Source organism: Sorex araneus, chromosome 1 (genome assembly GCF_027595985.1).
Source record: "Sorex araneus isolate mSorAra2 chromosome 1, mSorAra2.pri, whole genome shotgun sequence".
In the NCBI taxonomy this organism is placed as follows: domain Eukaryota; kingdom Metazoa; phylum Chordata; class Mammalia; order Eulipotyphla; family Soricidae; genus Sorex; species Sorex araneus.
The window spans coordinates 297,633,116-297,652,191 of record NC_073302.1 but is presented as its reverse complement, the minus strand read 5'-3'; the positions used below and the strand labels follow the sequence as shown (position 1 = coordinate 297,652,191).

Below are 19,076 nucleotides of genomic sequence, written 5' to 3'. Positions count from 1 at the left end.
GGAGCTGGCTCCAGGGACCCCCTGCGTGAGAAGCCCGTGCCCCAGCCCATTCGGCCACCTCCACAGCGCAGGTGGTTTCTTCTCTTCCCTTCCCTTTTTCTCTTTTCAAACTATTAGATGTCTTGAAGTAGCTCGTGGAATTGGGGCACTACACATGGAATGGATTTAAAAATTCGAATCCCTTCAATTCTAAAGACTGAAGGCGGCTTGGGAATTCACAGGGACAGGAACCTAACAGATACGTACATTCGCCTGGGGAAAAGTGACCTCCCCAAGCAAATGAAAAAGTTAGCCATTTTTTTTTTTGTATTTAATTCCTTATTGCATGTATCCGTGTTTCTACTTGCCAGTTTTTTTTTTTTTAAACTGACGGTCCCTCCAAATTTCTTTTGACTCTTAGAAACTTATTAACTCTAGAAACAGTCGCAGTAATTTCTGCGTAATTGAAACATCTCCTTGTGATCCGCAGGCATGAGAACGCCCTGGTTAAGTGAGATGCTCGGGGTAAAGGCGGCTCTCCGGTCCCGCTGGGAACTGAAGCCCGAATTGCAGCCAGGTGTTCCACCGACGCGATTCGGCTCTCCCCTCTTCGGGGGCTGGAAAACGCCTGGCGCAAATCCACACAACTTGTTTATTTTGGCCTGGCACAATAGTCCGGGCGATTGTCGGTCCCAATAACTTAAGATGATGATCACAAAAGTAACGGCAGCGGTGGGACCCTTGGCTTCTGCACCCGCCCCGCGTCTGGGAAGCTTCGAGGCGTGCTCGCTCCCGCGCTCCACACCGCAGGGGGCTCAACACGCTTCCACGGGGAAGCGACTTAAAAAACGTCCATTTCCATCTCTCCCTCGGAGCGAAAGCGGGGCTCTCCGGGTTGCTAAAAATGGAAGGCAGGGTTATTTTGGGCCGGTTCCCGGTTTCCTCTCCTTCCCTTGCGGATGTAGGAGTTACGGGGGTCACAACCCAGCCGCAGAGTCTGGAGTTCGCCGGGCGCGGAAAGATGCGCAGGTGCCGGGTGCTCGGTCTCTTCCAAGACGGTCAAACCAACTTTCCAAGCCACCCAAGGCTTTCCCGCCACGTTCCAACGCCGATTCCCAAAACGACCCATTTTTTTCTTCCCGTGCCAGAGGCCCCTTCCTGCTTTTCGCGGTCTCACGGGCTTGGAGTCTTAAGGGGGATAAAAAAAATCATTCCTTAAAGACCGAGGACTTTTTTTAAAAAAACAAATAAACAAACCCAAAAGGAACAATTAACGGGGAGGGGAACTCGCGCTCTTCTCGGAGAGCCCCCTGGGAGAAGGAGCGCGGCGCCCGCCCCAACAGCCGGGGTGGGGACGAGCACTGCGCCGCGCGAAGAGCCCCCCGGACCCCCCGCAAAGGCAACGGCCCGGCCGCGAGCGGGGCTGGGGGGCGCCGGGAAGCCGGGACGCTCGCCGGGACGCTCGCGCGCGGCCGTTCTCCACCCGTCTGCGGCGGGCTCGGGGTCCCGGAGCGCGCGGGACGCGCAGGCGCCGCGGCCGGGGAGCTGGAGGCGCCGGGCCCCGCGGTCGGGAGCTCGCGGGCTCCCCCGGCGCGGCGCGGGGTCCCCGGGCTGGTCCCCGTCCTCCCTGCGAGGGCCTCGCGGCTGCGCCCCGGCGCCGCCCGCGCTCTCGGGGCGCGCGGCTGGAGCGTCCCCGGGGCGCGCGGCTGGGGCGCGCGGGGCTCGCGCCGTCGCTAGTGGGCGCTGTGGGTCCGTGCAAGGCGCGGCGAGCCGGCGGGCCCCATCCCGAGCGCCGCCGGCAGCGCCTCTCCCACGGGCCGCGGCGCGTCCCCCCCCGGCGCCCGGTCACCTTGGGGGTGGCGCGAGCGTGGCTGCGGGCGAACGCCGCGCTGGACGGCCCGGGCCCACGGGCGGCGCTGGCGGGGCGCAGGGGGGCGCCGAGACGGGCGGCGCGGGGGGGCCCTGCCCGGACGGGCGCGCGCGGGGCTCCCTCCTCCTCCTCCTCGCTGCCCCGCGACCCCCGGCCCGGGTGTCGGTCCCGGGCGCGGATGACATCCGGCCCAGCCAGCAGGTGGGACGCGCACCCCGGGGAGCCCCGGCATGGGGGGCAGCGAGGGGCCGCGCGGGCCCGGGCGCTCGGGCCGCCTCGTCTAGGGGGACCCTCAGGGAGACCCTCGGGGCTCCGTGCGCCCTCGACGTGGTGCCCCGGGCGGGCCAGGACGCCGGGCGGGCGCGGGGGGCGCGCCGCGGGGCGCCGGCACAGGTGGCCGCGGGGGCCCCCCTACCCCGAGCCCGGGGGGCGCGCGGGGCACGCGCAGGGCCCGCGCGCCGGCCGCGCTCTCCCGCGGCTCCCCCCGCGCGCCGCCGGGCCGGGGGCGGGACTCACCTGTCAGCCGGCGCCCCGCCTCGCGGCGCCCAATGCCGGGCGGGGGCGGCGGACGGACGGGCCGGGCGGCCAACCGGCACGCGGCGGCGGCGCGGCGGGCCAATGGGCGGTGCGCGGCGGGGCGGGGCCCCGCGTTTATAGCGGCCTGACAGCGCGCCGGCCGCGCTGACTCTCCTCGGCGGGGACCCGCGCGCACCGCCGCTCCCGGCGCCCTCCCCGCACACAAAGGCTCGGCGGCCCGGCGGCCCGCGACGACCCGGCCCGCGCCCCTCGCCGCCCCGCGCCCGCCCCGCAGCCCCGGGACATGGATCCGCGCCCGCGCGGCGCCCGCGCGCCGGGGCCGCTGCCTGCCCCCCTGGATCTATAGTGCGCGGCGCGCCCGGCACCCTGGAGCCGCCCGGGAGCCGCCGTCGGTCCCCGCTGCGTCCGGCGCGGCGCCCCCGCCCCGCGCCCTGAGAAGCCCCCGCTGGAGCGAGTCGGAGCTGCAGCCGCCGCCGCCGCCGCGTCCGCCCGCCCGCCCGGAGGATCGGGGCCCCCCGGCCCGCGCCCCGTCCCCTGTGCCGCCGGGAGCGCGCGGAGCCTGGCGCGGCTCGGCCATGGCTCCGAGGAGGGACTCGGTGTGGAAGTACTGCTGGGGACTCTTGATGGTTTTGTGCAGAACTGCCATCTCCAGGTCGATAGTTTTAGAGCCCATCTATTGGAATTCCTCCAACTCCAAGTAAGTGGCGTCCGCGGTGCCCCCCGTGCGCCCCCGCCGCGCCGTCCGGGCGGGAGGGAGGCTCGCTCGGGCCGCCGCGCGCCCCGGACCTCCCGCCGCCGCTCCCGGGGAGGCGACCCCCGCGCCGTCCCCGCCGCCCTGTCTCCCGGGGGCGCCCCCCACCCGCTCCCGGAGCTGCCGAGCCCTGGGCGGCGGCGGCGTTGGCGGCGGCGTTGGCGGCGGCGGCTCGGGTGTCGCGGCCGGGAAGGTGTCGGGTGGCGATACCCGACCCCCGGCTCCTGTGCGGGGCTGGAGAATGTGATCGCGGACCGGGCAGGGGGAGAGGCGGCCGGGCCGGGCCGTGGGGGGCGCGCCCCGCGGGTGGGGACCTGGGCAGGCCGGCGGCCCGCGCGCCCCGGAGCCCGTGCGTCCCTCGGGCGCACCCCGAACTCTCTCCGCCTTCCCGGGATGCGCGCTCGGCTCGGGCGGGGGGTCTGCCCCGCTTCCCCAAACCCGAGGCCCCGAGCGCGGGCGGATTTTCGGGGGCACTTCCTGCCAAAGGGTACGCCCGGTGCCAAGGACCCCACACGCCCGGGGGTGGGCGGGGGACGCCCGGGCAGGTTCGGGGGCCCCGGGGATCCGACCGGCTATTGTCAGACCCGGCGGCCTGGGGAAGGCCAGGTCCGGAGAACTTTCCCGGGGCGCCCGCAGCGCGCAGCCGGGACTTGGCCCGGGGACGCACCCTTCGGTCTGCGGGGCCGGGACCGGCCCTCTGCGCGCGGGGCCGCGTCGCCGGCGTCTCCTCGGGCGCCGGCAGAAGCGCCGCACCCACCGGGGAAGCCCCCCGGGCCCCCCACCCACCCCGGGAACCGGCACCCCGAGGCCCGGCGCATGTCGGACGCGCTTTCCCGCGGAAGCCACATCCGTGGCCTAGCCGGGGTCCCGCCGAAGGGAACGTGGACGCGGGACCCAGAGACGCGGGGTGCGGGGAGGGGGGTGTGGATCCAGGAGCCGCGTCTTCGCGAAAGAACGGCACCCGGTCTTTGGAGAGTGGGGAAAAAAGAAAGCTGCAAATCCCGGGACTCGGTACCCCCGGCGCGCTCCCCCGTCCGCCCCCCGGCCCCCGGGGCTGTGCCAGGCGGCGCGGCTGGGAACGAGGCTCGGCCGCGGGCACTTGCCAGCCCCGCTCCTGCCGCCGGGGAAAAGTTGCGCCCGGCCGCCGCCCTCCGCGCCCCCCGCGCCGCCCGCGCCCCCCACCCACCCGCGCGGCCCGGGCAGGGGTGGTGCGTCCCGGGGAAGCCAGGCGCCGGGCACCTGGGCACGGGCGCCGGGCGCGGGGCCCCCGGCCTGGGCCAGCCGGGCCGCGGGAACCGGGAGCCGGGCCGGGCCGCCGTGCCGCGCCCGCAGGCAGGGGTCGCCCTTCCACGCGCGATGCCGCCCGCGCGCCCCGTGCGGCCGCGGCCCTCGGGGGGCCGCTTCCTCCCCGCCCCGCGATCCGGGGTGCATGTCGGTGTAGACGCGGCTGGGGATCTCCAAGCCCCGCGCCCCGGGGATGCGCCCGCGCCCTCTGCACGACCCGGTGTGCGCGCGTGGCCCCCAGAAGGGGCTCAGGAACCCGGACTGACGGGGAGAGGGGGTGGGGGATGGAAAGCAAAGGAGCCAAGGAGTGGTGGGTGTCGCCCCTGGAGGTTTGGCCTCCGAGCCCCCCCCCCCCCGAAAGGGCCCCGGAGGCCGCGGCGCGGGGCGCAGCGTGGGGCGCGCGGTCCCCCGTGGGGGAGGCGGCGGGGCGCGCCCGCGCGCACGCTCCGGGCCTGGAGACGAGCGTTTCTTTGTAAATTCTCCCCAGTAATGGCAGGCCTGCAGCACCGGGTAATTTGTCTCGGGAAAGGTCTGCTTAGCAAAGTGTGCAGTGGCGGCCGGGCCAGCTACAGGACACAGGGCCCTCTCCAAGCAGGAGGTGGGATTTACAAACCACAGGACCCCCTGCGCCCAAACCTGGCGTCTTTCTTGTTGCAAGTTGGCCGCTTTCGTGCCCAGGGTGGACTTGGGTGGGAGCCGGTGTGTGGGCAGGGAAGGTGGCCAGGGGCACTGCCGCTCCGTCAGTTCTGCCGACTGGGGACCCATTCCTTGGTAGCGAAGCAGCCATCAGTAATTAGATTTGCTTCCTACGAGGTCAGCGCTGCGAGCAGGTGGTGGACGCGGGGAGCGGGCAGCAGCTGTTGGAACTGAGGGGTCCAGGAAAACCCTTTGTAAATTCACAGTCTCCGCAACTCCACCGGCAGGCGCAGCCGCCTGCTCCGTCCATAGGAGTTTCCCAGGTATGCAGAGAAGTTCCCAGCCGGGAGGGCGCCCTGGTCGCTCCGTGCCCAGTGGCTTGGGGAAAGTTGGGGTGACTGGTGGCATTTAGCCGCCGAGCTCCCCCCACCCCTTCAAACTCAAGAGAGAAAAGCAAAGCCTCGCTTCCATTTTTAATTAGCGTTTCAGTAGAACCATTTTCCCCCAAGCATCATGCTTTCGCCCGAGTAAAATGGTTGGCTCTTTGAGAGACAGAACCAAACCTTTCATTTCGCTGTGGAATGTGCCTGTCTCGGCCGGTACGCTGTTCTAGAACGGGTCGCACTGACTTTGCTGGGAACTTTGGTGGCGCCTTGATTTCTCCTCTCTGGGGCTGCGGCTCCCCTAGGCCCCAGATGCCAGCTCGCGAGCAAAGCGTTTTCCCATGTCATTTTTTTTCCCCGACATCATACCGAATTCCTGATATTGATGGACTTGATACAAAAGAATGGCTGGAAGATATCCAGATAACCCACAATGCCTGGCTGCACCCCGGTCGGGCCCTGAATAAATATAGAGCTGTCAGGGATTGATAAAATAAACGACAATGGATAGCGCTGTTTAAACAGTCCATTCAGTGCCATATATAAGCCAGCCTGCCTCCCATTGTGTCTGAAATTCTTATTTTTGTAGGTAAACAAATGCACATTCAGCCCTGATTGAATAGGCCCTTGAACTATGCTCCGCAGTTTGTGTTTGGGTTAATCTTGTCGGTTTTAATATAGAGAGAGGGAAGCACAAAGGCCCCGGGTGGGTGAGACTGGGAGGGCGGCCGTTCCCTCGCCGGCCCGCTGGTTTCTCCCGGGGGCCGGTGGGCGGTGGGTGAGAGGCTGCCCTGTTCCCGGACCCCCAGAGCAGACCCTTGGCTCCTGCCTGCCTCCAGTCCAGAGGACAGTTGCTCCGGAGTCAGTCTGGACACAGGCCCTCCCAGCGCCCCCGGACACGGGAACAGGGGTCCGGAGTCTGGAGGACTGGTGAGGCACTGGGTCTGCGGGGGAGAGGGGCCCAGGAGCCCGGCCTGGGCACTGTTGGGGGAGCCTTGAGGGCACGTCTCCTCCAAAGCAGGGGGCTGCCGGGGGGCCTGCCATGGTCTCCGGCCCTCAGAGGGCCGCTTGCTGCCTTGGAGCTGTGGGGTCACCGCTTTCCTGCGTGAAGGCTCGCCGGGCCTCAGCCTACTGGGAACCCGTCTGAGATCCCAGCAGGGGGCACTGGAATGGGAGTAGCAGGGAAGAGACCCCCGGAGGCATCACTGGACCCTCGCCCAGCCCAGGCTGTGGAAGGATATCTCGGCAACTTTCTTTTTTCTTTCTTTTCTTCTTCTTTTTTTTTTTTTAAATGAAAACTTTATCTTCCAAGGAACCCACTGCAAATTAGACTGGGCGAAGTTAAGTGCTGCCCTAAGAAAAATAGTGATGAAATGAGTGCTGCTCCATGCCTAATCCCTGCCGGCCTTCACAGCTGACATAAAGAGCCTGTTTTTCAGGTCACTTATCATACATCTACATAGATTTGCTTATGAGCTCACCCTTTGTGTAGTGGAGCCGGCCTTAAATAGGAGTGTTCAACTGTTTAAAATATTTTGATTAAAATATGCAGGAGCCATAGAACGCTAAGCTGCTAGCCAGGAATTAGCTCTTTCAGGGAAGAGCCCTCTACTCCCCACCACCCCCCCCAGCCTTTTTTTTTGAGGGAAGAATTAGAATGGGCTGGGAGAGGAATATAAGGAAAGCGAAGAAGGAAGGGTGGCAACCGGACTGTGTTCCGAGCAGCTTGGACAAACTCCTGCGGCTTCATTGTCTCTCCAGAGCCAGAGAAGACAAAGGCAGGAGCAACTCAGCCTTCTCCCATGATGGAAAATGTAAACCACTGACACGGTTCCCCTGTTTAACTTGTTTAATTCTCATTTTAAATTCAGTACGATACCAGCCGTGTGAACTCTGAAGATTTCTTTAGTAATCCATTTTGTAGTTCCGAATCAAAAACAAAGTGAAAGGGTTTGACACAATTTGCTTTTATTTTTAGGCAAATCAACCCTGGGCATAGTTAATAAGGGGATTACAACCCAGACGAGGTCCTTACAGATGTAATGTAAATCAAGGGCAGAGTATAAAGAAACTGATCCCTTTTGATTGAAGTATGGTAAAAGGGCGGAGAGAAAGTAGCAGCAGTAATCTGATTGTATGGCAATAAAACCACCATTTTCTGTCTTTCAGATAAAAATAATGTGGTAAATCCATGCAGTTCATAAGATGTAAAGGCAGATAAAGAGTGGAACCATGGCAACATATAGATTAGCTTGATGTTGGAAATGACGCGCCTGTGAAGGGCAGGCAGAAAGGAAGGCCCTTGCTCCGGGCTGTGGGCTATTATGTAAGACTCGCAGAGTCCTGGAAACTGGGATTAGGAAGTATGAATGCGCCACTTGTGACGGAGGGCGAGGGGGCCGCGAAGAAAAGCTGCTCAGTTCTTGCTCACTGGTGGCGGCTAATATGGCCAAGGTAGATTCCATTCAGGGCCTTTTCTCTAGGTTGGGCCGGGGGGCCAGGCGGGCTTCAGATCGCCCCGGCAGTGGGGGGCGCCTGCGAGAGCGCCCCTTTTAACTCCTGGCCCTGAGCGGCCCTTTCTGTCGGATTAGCTGCTCTGGGCGGGCTGGGCCTTCATCTGGGGGGCGGGGGGCTCTGGGCCGCGGCCTGCTGGGAGGGCCTAGGTAGGCCAGGAGGGGTCTGAAAAGAAAACAGACCCTTTGATTTCGGGCCGGGGCGGACCCCCGAGCTGGCTCACACCGCGTGGGACCTGGGCATTGCCCCTCTGGCCCTGGGCTCTGTGTGTGTGTGTGTGTGTGTGTGTGTGTGTGTGTGTGTGTGTGTGTGTGTTCTTGTCCGGCTCTGGCCCTGGGCTGTGTGTCCGGCTTCCGTCTTTCCCACCCTGGAAAATAGAGGACATGATCAAATCAATCAAGCGGGGAGAGATTTTTGTCTGGATTCCAACCCGTTGGGACCCCGGGTGGCCCTCTGGGGGCCGGGAAAGAGGCCTGGCCACTCAGCGCCACCACGCTGCTGGGCCCAGCTGACTTAGGAGCCTCCCTCCCTACCCACCTTCGTCCCCCAGTGAGCCCTGAGCTTCCAGGCCCAGAGGGGAGGGGGGGTTTACCTGAGACCCCGCTGCGGAGCCGGCTTGCTCTGTCACTGCTGCCCCCTACCTGGCCTTTCGAGAACGGCTCCTTCTCTGGGACAGTTGGGACTCCTAAGACTTGGGCCACCCAGAGACAGCCGGGGCGGCTGGACCTAAGCAGCATCCTAGGGCTCTCCGGACCCACTCTCTCCGAGAGCCCCCAGGCACCTCCTTAGGATGCCACCATCTCATTTCAGACCCATTTTGTGGATGTTTGGGTGCCCCCACAAGCCGGCGCCCCTGTGTGTCCCTGGCCCCGGAAGTTCTTTCTGGGCGTGGTGGCCCGATCTCCTTGTCAGTGATCTCCTGGTCAAGAGTGTTTAAAAGTTGGGGCTGGAGCAATAGCACAGCGGGTAGGGCGTTTGCCTTGCACACGGCTGATCTGGGTTCGATTCCCAGCATCCCATATGTTCCCTTGAGCACCACCAGGGGTAATTCCTGAGTGCAGAGCCAGGAGTAACCCCTGAGCATCGCCGGGTGTGACCCAAAAAGCAAAAAAAAATAAAGAGTGTTTAAAAGTTATCACATCAAGACCCAGGACACCCAGCGCCTGTTCCTGGCTCCCCACCTTAATTCAGGGTGCTCCTCGCCCCTTGCTCCTTCCCACTCCCCGCAGCCCTGAAAGGGAAGGGACACCCCCTCCTGCGGCCTTTCAGATGCAGACGGGCGCATATTTATGGCAGGCAAGTGACAAAAGAAGGAGCTGAATTGCCCTGGCCCCGGCTTTCTCCGAGGGACTGGGTTAAAGCGATTAAACGGAGAGGCTGAAAGCCCGCTCCCCCAGTGCCCTGAGTGCCCCTGCCTCGGCAGTGTCCAGCCGGGCTTGGCCGGGAGAGGGGCAGTGGCCCGTGGGGCCCTGTTTTCGGGGGACGCCGAGAGCCCCGGGCCCTGTTTCTGTGGCCCTCGCACAGGCTCCTCGGAGAGACGCTTTGGCTTTTCCTGTAGAGACTCAAATCTGCGATTTGCGTCCCGAGCATTTGGAGGCTTCGAAGTGCCGGCGTGCTGCTTTCCAATAAAGACGCGTAGTCGGAGAGCTCAGGGAGGGAAAACAAGTCGCGTCTGCCACAAACAGAGTCTGGAGCGAGCACGGGCAGGGGAGCACTGCGAGTGCTCTGCACGGGCTGCGGGTCCCGGGGCCTGTCCAGGGCCTCTGGGGTCTGTGCTCTCTGCAGCCAGAGCCTCGAGACGGGCCTGTCCTTCGCCCCACCCCGAAGGGCAGGCCTGTAGCTGCTTCTGCTGCCAGGTCATAACCTTGGGGCTGCTCAGGGCACGGCAGGCCGCACCCCTGCCTCCTTGCCCCAGAGGGGCTGGGCATTCCCGCCCTCAGGCCTGGGCCCCTTCCCCCACCTAGAGCCCGGGGTCCCTGGGGCCTGCATGAGAAGAGTCACCCGAGGTGGGGCGGGTCAGCTGTGGCCGCCCTCACCCAGGAAGGCGCTGGCCTTTGCACGGCTGGCCTGGCGTCGGTGCCCTGAGCACGGCCAGTGGCCTCCCCCAGGCCCCCCCGAAGTGCAGCTTTTGGCAGAAAGAGGCAGAAAGTGGGAGCCTCCCCCCTTCAGCCCCCCCGCCCCAGGAGCCTGACTGAGCTGGGCGGGGAGTGGCGAGAGCCTCCGGCCCTTCTCCGTGAGGGTGGACTTTGCGTCCAGCGGGCTGCCCGGCTCGGGCGTCCCCTCCCCCTGGTGGGCGCCGACTTCTCTCCTGTCGCTGTGGCCCCGTGGGTGGGCACAGGAGGCACGAGCCCCTGGGTGCCCAGAGCAGAGCCAGGACTCTCCCTCCCGCCCCCGCCCCCGCAGGCCAGAGCCCTGCTAGGGGTCACGGGGGCACTGGGGCAGGTGACTCTTCCACGGGGCAGAGCGGGGAGGCCCCTGCACGGGGCTTCTCTCCCCTCGGTGGTGGGCGTGGAGACCCTCTGCCCCGACCCCCGCCCGCCCGCCCGCTGCTCCCCGCCCCACCCTGCCTCGCGCAGGTGGCCCTTCTGTCAGTCACGCGTGCTGAGTCATCGATTTGCTCCACAGGCTTTTATTAGTGGGAGGCCCGGGGCCTGGCTGGCAGGTGGGGCCCGGGGAGCACTTCAGGGTGGGTGGGCACCGCAGGGCGGCGGTGGGCGAGCTGTGACCGCCGGCCCAGGGGAGACGCCCTCTCCCCCCTTCAGCTGCGTGGCCTTGGCCCTTGGCTGGGCTCTCAGGACTTGGCGAGGGGGGCGGGCAGCCGGACCCAGGGACCCAGCAGCCGTGAGGCCACAGGCCTGTGTGTTTCTCTTTTTTGGCTCCACTAGCCGCTTTGGAACCTGGCTGGCTGAGCACCCCCTGGACTGGTGTAAACATGAGGGCCGCGTCCTCCCAAGCCTCCCCGATTGTCCCTTCTGTAAAATGGGGGCATTCATGAGTGAGGGCTGAATCAAAGAGTCATGAAACCGCGACTGGGGCCAGATGTGGTTGGGACTTAGAGGTGGTTCGTCCTCTGCCCGGGTCCACCAACCTGTAAACGTCAGTGACTGTTTGTTGAAGCTCAGCCTGCGACATGGCCAGGGGTGGCCCTGTCCACTCTTGGCCCCCTGCACGGGGTAAACGGGATGTGGCCAAGGATGCTAGCGTGGCCCCCTGTGCCTCCCGGGGCCTCTGAGACGCAGCTGCCCCTTTTCTCCCCAGACGGCAGGCCGTCCCGACACGCCTCTCCCCAGCCTCCCCTGCGGGGCCTGGCCTGGCCTGGGGCCCCCGGGCTGGGACATGAGTCAGGCGGGACACCCACCCCCTTCACACGGCCCCTCGTGTGTCCTGACAGTAGCGGGGAGGTGGGCCCCTGTGCCCAGCCCACAGGGGACAAGGTGGGTTTCTGCATGGACCCGACAGGCCACACGTGTGGTTCACGGTCACCCGGGCGTGAGGCAGCACCTTCCTCTCGCTCGCGGATTCTGGCTGAGCAGACCTTGGTGCTCAGCCTCGGGGGAAGCCACTTGGCCCCTCTCCAGGGGCGAGGGGGGAAACTGAGGCCCTGACTCACTCGCCTTCGTGTCCGAGTACCATCGGCCTGGCCCGTCCAGGGCCCGAGTCCGCCGTGGCGTGGAGCAGTGAAGTGCGTGTTTGCTCAGAGCACGTGCCAGGCGGAGGGGGCGGTCTGGGTGCCCCCCGGGGCTGGCTTGGTGCAGCCCCTTCCTGTGCCCTTAGACTGCAAAGGTCCTGTGGCCGGTTGGCCACGCTTGGTTCTGCCCAGTGGAAGCCGGCAGGGAGGCCCGGGGGCCTGTGGCCCCGACACGGCCGTGGCTGGACGCTCGTGCCTTCCTCTGTCCACATCAGTCTGGGTGTCCCCGGGCCGGGCGCGAGGGCCTGGCCCCGGGCTCACGCCGTCAGCCTGCGGAGATAGGATGACATCTTTTTCTCGAGCCTGGTCACAATTAAATGCCATTTTATTTTGGATTTGGGGACCGCTGCCAGCTGCCCGCCTGTCAGAGCGGAGAAGACTCGAATCAAGCCCAGGCCTGTGTCGGCAGCAAGGCGGGAGCCTGGCGCCCTGCCCGCGGCTCCACTCCGGAGAGCCCGTCTGGCTCCTGACGGCCGGCTCCGGGAGGCCTGTGTCCAGGGGCCCGGGGGGCCGGGTGGGGGGCCCGGGGCTGACCGCCGGCCGCGCCCCTGCGTGCAGGGCCTGGGGGTCCGGCCTTTCCTGGTGGCCGCCTCAGCTGGGCGGGGCAGGAGCTCCTGCCGGGTGCCCCCCACTGCGGGGGTCTCCTGCCCTGCCGCCCCGCGGGGGCCTCTGCCAGACGCCCCCCTGGCCCGGCCCCCTGCGCGCAGCTGGACTCGGGCAGTCCCGGGAGGCGCCTGCAGGACCGTGGGCCTCTGGCCTGCTGCTTTTATTTTTTTTTTTGGCTTTTTGGCTTTTTGGGTCACATCGGGCGATGCTCAGGGGTCTCTCCTGGCTCAGCACTCAGGAATCACTCCTGGCAGTGCTCGGGGACCAAATGGGATGCTGGGAATCGAACCCGGGTTGGCCGCGTGCAAGGCAAACTCCCCGCTGTGCTGTTGCTCCAGCCCCTGGCCTGCTGCTCACTGCAGGCCTGCCCGGGTGCGGGGTTGTGGCAGGACCGACAGATGGAGGCCTGGAGTGTGTCGGCTGCAGAGCCGGGAGGCGAGTGGGGTAACAGCAGCCAGGAAGGCTCGGCCCCCTCCCGCCCCGGGGAATGTGGCAGGCGCCTCATCTTAGCCAGGAGCAGGTGGGCCGGCCCGTCCGTCACCTGGCAGCTGTGTCTCTGGGGGCTGCCGGGAGCCTGGAGGCCTCCTGCCTTCAGAGGCTCCTGCTGAAAGGCCCCAGCAGCAAACTCATCACCCGGGCCGCTGCGGGGAGATGCTGGCGTGGGACCCAAGGGACTGGGCCCTCGGGGTCCCTGGCCTCGCCCCCCGGGCCCAGAGCCCCTGCAGGGCCCAGACTTGGTCCCTGGCCGCCGGGGGTGGGGAGGGGGGGGGGTCCGTCCGTCCCTGCCACCTGGCATCTCCTTGGTGGGTGTTTGAGGCGGGTTTCCCGGCCCAGATACTCTCTCTCGGCCCCTCCGGGAGAGCAGACCCCGCCCTGTCCCAGCCCCGGGTGTGTTTCCCGGGCTCGGCCCCCCTGAGCTGCCCGGTGAGGTCAAAGTCTCTTTCTTAGCTTCCCGGGGAGGAACCGCCCTGAGTCCCACAGTGGGGAGGAGAAATGGGAACACGGAGCTTCCCCAAAGGACACGTCACTGCGGGGACTCTCACCCCCGAGCTTCTGAAAGCCAGCTTCCCCTGCCGCCCCCGCCCCCCCCCCCCCACCCCGCCCCGCCCCTCCCGTGTTCGGAGCAATTATATCACAAATAAAAAAAACAAGATCCACATCAAAAGGAGTCCGCTTTCATTCCATTGTGCAGCCTCGCAGGCTGTGAAATTTAATATTATTTTGACTTGCACGGTAATTGTCAAGTGACAGAGGGAAATGGATTAGAATCAAATCCAAGTCCACACGGGCTGTCAGAGGCAGGCAGAGGGCCCAGGGCCGGCCCCGAGCGCCAGGGCAGAGTCTGGCTTGATAAATGCACCTTTGCCCGCCCGCCCGGCCGCAGCCCTGCGGGGTCTCGGCCCAGAGGAGTTGCCGGACAGGTTTGAGTGTGTGTGTGTGTGTGTGCCGGGGCTGCAGTTTCTGCCGCTTCTCATCTTTCCTTCCCTTGAAAAGATGCTGCGCTGTAGCTGGTGTGAAGCCGCCAATGCGGCCCCCCGCCCCCCTGCACCCAGCCCGCCCCAGTCTTGGCTCTCAGCTTTCTAGCACTCTCCCGTCCCCGATTGTGGAGCCTGTTTTTCTCTCCCTTTCTTCCCCTGGAATGAATCAGGTTCGTGTTGCAGATGGTATTTGTTGTAAAAGAGTGAGAGAGGAGGGGTGTGGGGGGGACACCTGTGAAAACAGCCTGCCCTCCCGCACACCTACACCTTCCATGGAGGCAGGCACGCCCGTGGCAGCACCAACTCCTGCCTGCCTCTTGGCATCTGCAAGGAGCGGGGGTGGGGGGGGGGCGCTCTCGGGTGACCCGTGTCCCTCCCCGCTGGAGGGCCTGGTGACCTCGCTCTGCGTGCACCTGCCTCCCCGGGGTCCCCCTCTCCCTCTCTCCGTGTCAGGATCGGCTCCTGCGGAACCGTGTTCGGACGCCGGAGTGCAAAAGGGGGCAGTAAAGCACCATCCAGCGGAAAGGTGCTTTCCCCCCAGTGTTTCCCGAGGAGTCTCCCCGCCGCCGCCCCGGGCCCGGCTCGCACCCGCTTTCTTGGGGGCCTGTAGGAGCCACCTCTGGAGGCTGCGACGGCCTCTCTCTGACCTGGAGATGGCGCCGGATGGGGCCGCCGGCCTGTCTAGGACACGCCCCCCCCCTGCTCTCTGCCAGGCCTGGGGCTGGGGTCTGACTGTGGGCCAGGCGGGTCCGAGTGCGGGAGGGGTTCAGGGCCCAGGGTGTGGGCCTGTCCCGGCCGCCCGCCTCGGTTTCCCAGGAAGCAGGCGGGGGTGTGGGTCCTGCCGGGGGCTGCTCCTCCCTGACCCGCTGCCTCCTCGCACGCCCACCCCGTGGAGGCGCCAGGCTTACCCGTCACCCCGTCATGTGGTGGGGTCTCGGGTGCCGCCTGTGGCCGGGTGTGACACGCTCGCCCACCCGTGGTGACGCCAAGCCTGCCTGCACCCGCTCTGCTCACTCGTCGCCATGACCTGGCTGTCGAGACCCGGGAGTCGACCTGGGGAAGAGGAGCTGTGGGGCCCTGCCCGCAGCCCGGGCCAGAGCGGGAAGGTGCGTCTGGGGGTGACTCGGGGGGCTTGGGGCCGTCCCCGGCAGGGCACAGGCCTGTGCTGCTCCGCGCTCAGGGTCTCTCCTGCCAAGACTCGGGACCCTGTGCAGGGCTGGGGCCAACCCACTCTCACTGCACACGACAAGTGCGCTACCCACTGTGCCACCTCTCCGGCCCTCGGATGCTTCTAGAAAACACAGAGCCCTAGGGGTCTGCTGACGTCAGCGCCCACACGGCAGCTTAAAGCTCCTGTGTTGGACCCTGGGCGTGCGTGTGCGTGTGCGTGTGCGCGTGTGTGAGAGAGTGTGTGAGAGTGAGAGTATGTGTGTGTGAGAGTGTGAGAGTATGTGTGTATGTGGTGTGAGAGTGTGTGTGTGAGTGTGTGAGGGTGTGTGAGTGTGTGTATATGTGTAAGAGTGTGTGAGTGTGTGTGTGAGAGTGCATGTATGTGTTTATGTGTGTGTATGTGTAAGAGAAAGTGTGTGAGAGAACGTATGTGTATGTGTGTGTATGTGTGAGAGTGTGTGTATGTGTGTATGTATGAGAGTGTGTGTGTATATAAGTGTGTGCGTGTGTGTGTGAGAAAGTGAGAGTGTGTGAGTGTGTTTGTATGTGTGCCTGTGTGCGTGAGTGTGACTGTGTGTGTGAGAGTGTGTGCATGTGTGTGAGAGTGTGTGAGAGAGAGTGTGTGCGTGTGTGTGTGCCCTGCAGAGTGGGCAGCGCCCCCCGTGTGTGTTGTGGCTTCGGGCACGCTCCACGCTAGGCTTTGCAGCCGGGGCGGCGCCTGCTCGACTGTGTCCTGCCCTGCCGTGTGCTCCCGGGCCCGGCCGGCCGCCTGTTGCAGCACTTCGGGTGCCGAGACCCCGGGACGGCCCCCCTGCCCTGTGGTTCCCTGCCTGGCCCCGCCAGGCGGCAGCGGCTGAGCTGCTCTCCGTAGTGTGGCACCACCTGGCCTTGGGCCGAGGCCGCCTCCAGGCAGCCTTTGCGGGCGGGTGCTCCTGCCCCGACCGGGTGGGCACAGCAGGGGTCCGAGGCCGGTTGCCCGTCCTGCCCGCTGGCGCCCTGTGGGGCCAAGGGCGGAGCCTCCCGGACACTTGCCCTGGGGGCTCCCCGGGGCCTGTCCTGCCCTGGGGCCTGGCCCTCTGGGCCGCCCGGGGTTGCCGGGGTGGCCGGAGTGGCCGGAGTGGCCGGAGTGACGTCCCTTCAGCGGGCGGGTCAGGACGCCCGGGCCGTAGCTCTCGGTGTGGGCAGAAACTTCAAAGAACATCGTGTCACCCCATAGTTGTGTTATTAAAAAAAACCCTCCTACCATGATGAAGTGTCTAATTTAGACGATCCGAGACCTAATCTGGGCGCCTAGTTATTAATGTCTAATTTGGTTTATTAGGTTGATTCAGAGTATTCCCCGGCGAGGTGCGAGAGCCGGGTTTGATGAGTAACTTTGGAGAACAGGGGTTCAGTTGGAGCGGGGATCCAGCGAAGCCTTCCAGGAAGGGCAGGTCGCGCCTGCGCCCTTTCCTGAGGGCCGGCTCTGTCACGCCGGGCTCCGGCCGCCGTGGACTGTCCAGGCAGGCTGCAGCCCCCCCTTGGCCTGCCCCCCGCTGGGCGCCCTCCCCTGCCCAGGAAGTTGGCTGAGGCCTGTGTCGGGAGGGACCCTGCCCCGCCCCCCCAGGAAGGCTGCAGGGGGGTTTCCAGGGGGGCCCGTCACTCTGGGCCTTCCCTTGGTCCACCTGCCTTGGGTGTGAACCTGGGCGACCTGCTCGTCCCCGTCGTTGTGCTTTGGTCTGTGCTCCCCAGGCCAGCTGACCGTGAGTGTCGGTTAGAGCCTGGGCGGAGCAGACGGCTGCTCAGGGGCCACTCGGAAGGGAACTCGGGCCAGCCCAGCCGCGCCCCTGACGGGCTTCGTGAACTCCGGGGCTCACTCAGTTCTTCCTGGGAAGTGCAGTCGAGGGCCGGGGAGAGGCCAGCGGGGAAGGCCTCGCGAGAAACCCAGGTTCGATCCCTAGGACCCCACGCGGCCCTCTGGCCCCGGGCAGGAGCGATCCCTGAGCACAGAGCCAGGAGTCACCCGAGTTCCACAGGGTTTGTCTCTCCTGAGGAAGTGGGGCGTGGATTCTGCTGTTTTCTCTTTATTTTTCTTTTTGCATGAACCGTCCGGACTCCATCTGGGCTCTCCCTCGGGACGACAGCTCTGTAATCGCCACTTCCCCTGCTTCCTGGCGTCAGGCTGGACTGTCCAGGGAGTCCCCGTCGCGCCCCGTGGACTGATTTCTCTTGATTGCCCCCAAACGTGTCGTGGCTGCCTATGAAAATCCCCTTCGGAGTAAAAGGCCGCTGGGTGGTCACCCCCTGGCCACCTCACACGTGTCCAGTGCCGGGGAGCTCTCTGGCCGAAGCGCCTTGTTATTGGTGGTCCTGAGAGGGCCCCGTGGGCTGGGCGGGGGACTCATACTCAAGTGCTCTGGGGAAACCCGCAAGCACTGCCCCTCCTGCCAGAGGTCCTGGCTGCAGACCCCTTCTGGGCACTAGGTAGTGGCCGGACCTTTGGCTTCCCCCGGCCTCCGTCTGTTCCCTCCTGCTGCCCCAGCAACTCCCAGGAGCGAGGGGACACTGCAGCTGTGGCCCCGGGGCCCGCGCTGACTCGGGGCAGCTCGTAAATGCCCAGAGCCCGGAGCCTCGGCCACCTGCTGAGCGCCTCCCTCACGGCCCTGTGCTGTGTAGTTCTTGAAGCAAGCCGCGAAGGGTGGTGCTTGTTGCTTTTTAATTGGTATGAAGCAGTATTTATTTTTATTATTTTTGTTTTGCTTTTTGGGTCACGCCTGGCGATCATAGGGGTCACTCCTGGCTCTGCACTCAGGAACTACTCCTGGTGGTGCTCGGGGGGCCCTATGGGGTGCCAGGGATTGAACCCGGGTCGGCCGCGTGCAAGGCAAACGCCGTCCCCGCTATGCTGTTGCTCCAGCCCCCAAAGCCGTCATTTCTATTTATTTATTTATTTATTTATTTATTTATTTATTTATTTATTTATTTATTTGCTTTAGGGTTACACCAGGCGATGCACAGGGGTTACTCCTGGCTCTGCACTCAGGAATTACTCCTGGCGGTGCTCGGGGGACCATATGGGATGCTGGGAATCGAACCCCGGTCAGCCGCGTGCAAGGCAAACGCCCTACCTGTTATGCTATTGCCCCAGCCCCAAAGCCGTCACTTCTAGAAGGAACCCTGTGCGACCTTTCTCAGCCCGTCTCTTGTTTCGGCGAAACGCCTGGCAGTGCCCCGGGGTTTCCTCCTGGCTCCGGGCTCAGGACAGCCTGTGGGGTCCCGGGGATGGAACCCAGGGCATCCGAGGCCCGTGTGACCACGCCCTCCCTGCCCTGTGGTCCCTCCGGCCCCAGAGCGCCTGACCCTGGCTCGATGTTGCTCGGGGGGCTGGCGCCTTGCAGGGCCTGGGGTTCACTGGTGTCCGCCGTCCGTGAGGGGCGTGGCGTGGCCGGCCCTGCCCTGCCCTGCCCTCGTGGTCAGTCTCTCCTGCCACCCCGTCCCCCCCAGAAGCCGGGAGCCTTGTGTGCGGGGACGAGACCCCACCGGGCAGCTGGCCCCGGGCCCTGTGGGCAGAGGGGCGTCCCCCCCGGGCAGCACGAGGCGCCCACTCCGCAGGACACGCTCTTGTCTGACGCAGAGGCGGCGGGTGACCAGGAGGGCGAGGGGCTTCCCGGGTGCCAGTTCCAAGAACCGAGTCCATGGGCACCGCGGCAGGCCCGGCTGGCGGCAAGCAGGGACCCCGCGCCCGGGTTTCTGGGCCAGCCAGGCGGAGTGGCCCCTGGGTGGAGATGGGCCGGGGGCGGGAAAGGGCTGCCGGGCGGAGGTGGGTGATGAGTGCACACGGCAGGTGGGGGCGTGACTTGGCGCCCGCCCGTGACAGGAGCAGGTGCTGGGTGCCGGCAGGGGTGGGCCTTTGGCTCTCACCGCCCAGGACACCTCCTGGGACAAGCAGAGGACATGCTCTGTAGGGGAGCAAAGGCGAGCACTGTAGGTGAGCAGATGAGAGCACTGTAGGGGAGCAGAGAGCACTGTAGATGAGCAGAGCACTTTAGGTGAGCATAGTTGAGCACTGTAGGGGAGCAGGGCCTCTCCCCACTGCTATGTCCGTGGCCACGTCCAGGGGACAAGGCTGCGGCCCTTCCGGGTGGTGTTTGACGCACAGAGATGGAGCTGCCCAGGGTGGACAGCAGCGCCCGAGGCCCCG

The 19,076-nt window shown here is 65.4% G+C and overlaps 1 protein-coding gene across 1 annotated transcript in view; it reads left to right on the top strand.

Moving 5' to 3' along the window:
• Window positions 1-2,535: 2,535 nt before the first annotated feature.
• EFNB2 (ephrin B2) overlaps window positions 2,536-19,076 on the top strand; it is a 38,257-nt gene continuing 21,716 nt past the window's right edge. Inside the window, exon 1 of the mRNA XM_055133753.1 lies at window positions 2,536-3,083. Coding sequence (XP_054989728.1) covers window positions 2,962-3,083 — 122 coding nt within the window. The 5' untranslated portion in view covers window positions 2,536-2,961. The remainder of the gene's footprint in view (window positions 3,084-19,076) is intronic.